At 46.3% G+C, this 1,947-nt stretch overlaps 1 protein-coding gene across 1 annotated transcript in view; it reads left to right on the top strand.

The window, feature by feature from the left end:
• The first annotated feature begins 6 nt into the window (after positions 1–6).
• IRAK2 (interleukin 1 receptor associated kinase 2) overlaps positions 7–1,947 on the top strand; it is an 81,242-nt gene continuing 79,301 nt past the window's right edge. Inside the window, 1 exon segment of the mRNA XM_006151995.2 lies at positions 7–132. Coding sequence (XP_006152057.1) covers positions 39–132 — 94 coding nt within the window. The 5' untranslated portion in view covers positions 7–38.

Genomic DNA, 1,947 nt, shown 5'->3' with positions numbered 1-1,947 from the left:
CCGCCCGCCGGCTCCGCAGGTCTCCGCACGGCCCCGCCATGTCCTGCTACATCTACCAGCTGCCGTCCTGGGTGCTGGACGACCTGTGCCGGAACATGGACACGCTCAGCGAGTGGGACTGGATGCAGTTCGGTGAGTGGTGCGGTTCGGGACCCGGCTGGGGCGTCCGCGGCCGGGACCTCCCGGCAGCCCCGGGCTTGCCCCTGCTCCGGGGTCGCCGCTCGGGGCCTCAGGTTAGTCTCCCAGGAGGGTTACGTGGCCTCCAGCCTGCTCTTCCCAGCCCTCTGTCGGCACTTTTCTGTTCACGGTCAGTACTTAAATTCTCCGGTTCTGAAACCGGTTCTGTCGTATTATTTCATTGAATCCCCGGCACCCTGTAAAATGCCCGTTTTACAGAGAGGAAGAGCAGCCTGTCCAGCGCTAGGGCTGCCAAGGGGCCGCGCGGGATTCGAACCCGAGAGCCTGGCTCCATCAGGAATCCCTGCGTTCAAACTCCTTGATTTCCACCCCCCTTCCCCCCCGCATGGCGATTGGCGGAGAAGGCCATGGGACCTGGGGGAGCTGCAGTTCAGGCTCTGCCACTTCCTAGCCCTGTGGTTTTCGCCAGTTCTGTAACTTCCTGAGCCTCAGTTTCTTCATCCGTAAACTGGAATGAGGATCGATGGCTTCTTCATAAAGTTGTTTTGAGAAGTGAAAATATTGTAAAAAAAAAAAAAAAAAATTCTGTTACTATATAAATCATGAGAAAATATTAGCAATTCTTGTTAGTTTTATGGTTTAACTTAGTAGGGCTGGTGCCACTTAATTTTAGAAAATAATAATGCATGTGTTAAAAATTATAATGTTAGATTATAGACTAGACCATGCATGCAAGCATATATAATCTGTGTTTGTGTATTTGAAATAATAATAAAGTGGACATGTGTGTGTTGTTCATACAGTTTTAGCAAATATTGTCCGATTCAACCCCGGCGGTTCTGTGCCCCTTAGGAGATAATTGCTGATGACTGGGGACATTTTTGGTGGCCACAGCCTGGACGCAGCAGTGACACCGGGGGAATTGCTTCATCTTGTATAGTGCACAGAACAGTGCCTTGCCATGAGCATTACCCAGCCCAGTGTCAGCAGCCGTGAGGTTCAGAAACCCTGTTTTAACCCAGTCTTACGGGGTTGGCAGGTGGTGTGGTGGTTAGGGGTGCTGGACTCCCGCATGGCCCACAGTGGTTCAAGTCCTAGACCTGGCTGCCTGATTTCTTACTTTCCCTTTGTCTGTCTCTTTCTCTCTTCTCTCCCTGTGTCTCTCTGGTCGAATTTTTAAAAAATGAATGATAATAAATAAAAATTAAATAAAAAATTTAAAAAATAATAATGAATAAAGTTGAATACATTAATTTTTTGCTGTTGTTAAAGAAGTAAGATGGGTTTATTGCATAACCCAGGGAAACAAACAAGATTAATTCATATTGCATCACTCAGGAATGACCACTCTTAATATTTGGGTGCTAGTGACAATAAGGTAGCAGCTAACATTAATTGGTCTCTTACTCTGTCTTATAGAATGCTAGGTATGTTGTGCCTTCTGGTCTTTTTCCTAACCTTATTATTACTATTATTATTTTTTTTTTTGGAGAGGTTTTTGCTATAGAGTGCATGCACTCACCAGAAAGATAGAAAGCAAGAAATCACCCCTGAGAGGGGATGGCCACGCCACAGTCCCTTCTCCTCCTTTCTCTTCTCGGGGATCTTGGGCACACATGCAGGCACGCCTGGTGTGAGTTTAAGCCACCAGGCCTGGGACTCGAACCGTGGTCGACTACATGGGAGTCCAGCAACATAGCCATTACGCTAACTGCTGGTCCCAACTTATTAATATTTTAAAAAGATAATTATTTTATTTTACTCATTGTCTTTTTTTTTTTTTTTTTGAATTTAACCAGAGAAAAGAAA

The sequence above is a fragment of the Tupaia chinensis genome, unplaced genomic scaffold (assembly GCF_000334495.1).
Source record: "Tupaia chinensis unplaced genomic scaffold, TupChi_1.0 Scaffold000333_1, whole genome shotgun sequence".
Lineage (NCBI taxonomy): Eukaryota > Metazoa > Chordata > Mammalia > Scandentia > Tupaiidae > Tupaia > Tupaia belangeri.
Note: the sequence above shows the minus strand (reverse complement) of the source record. Positions and strands in the feature narration are given on the sequence as shown.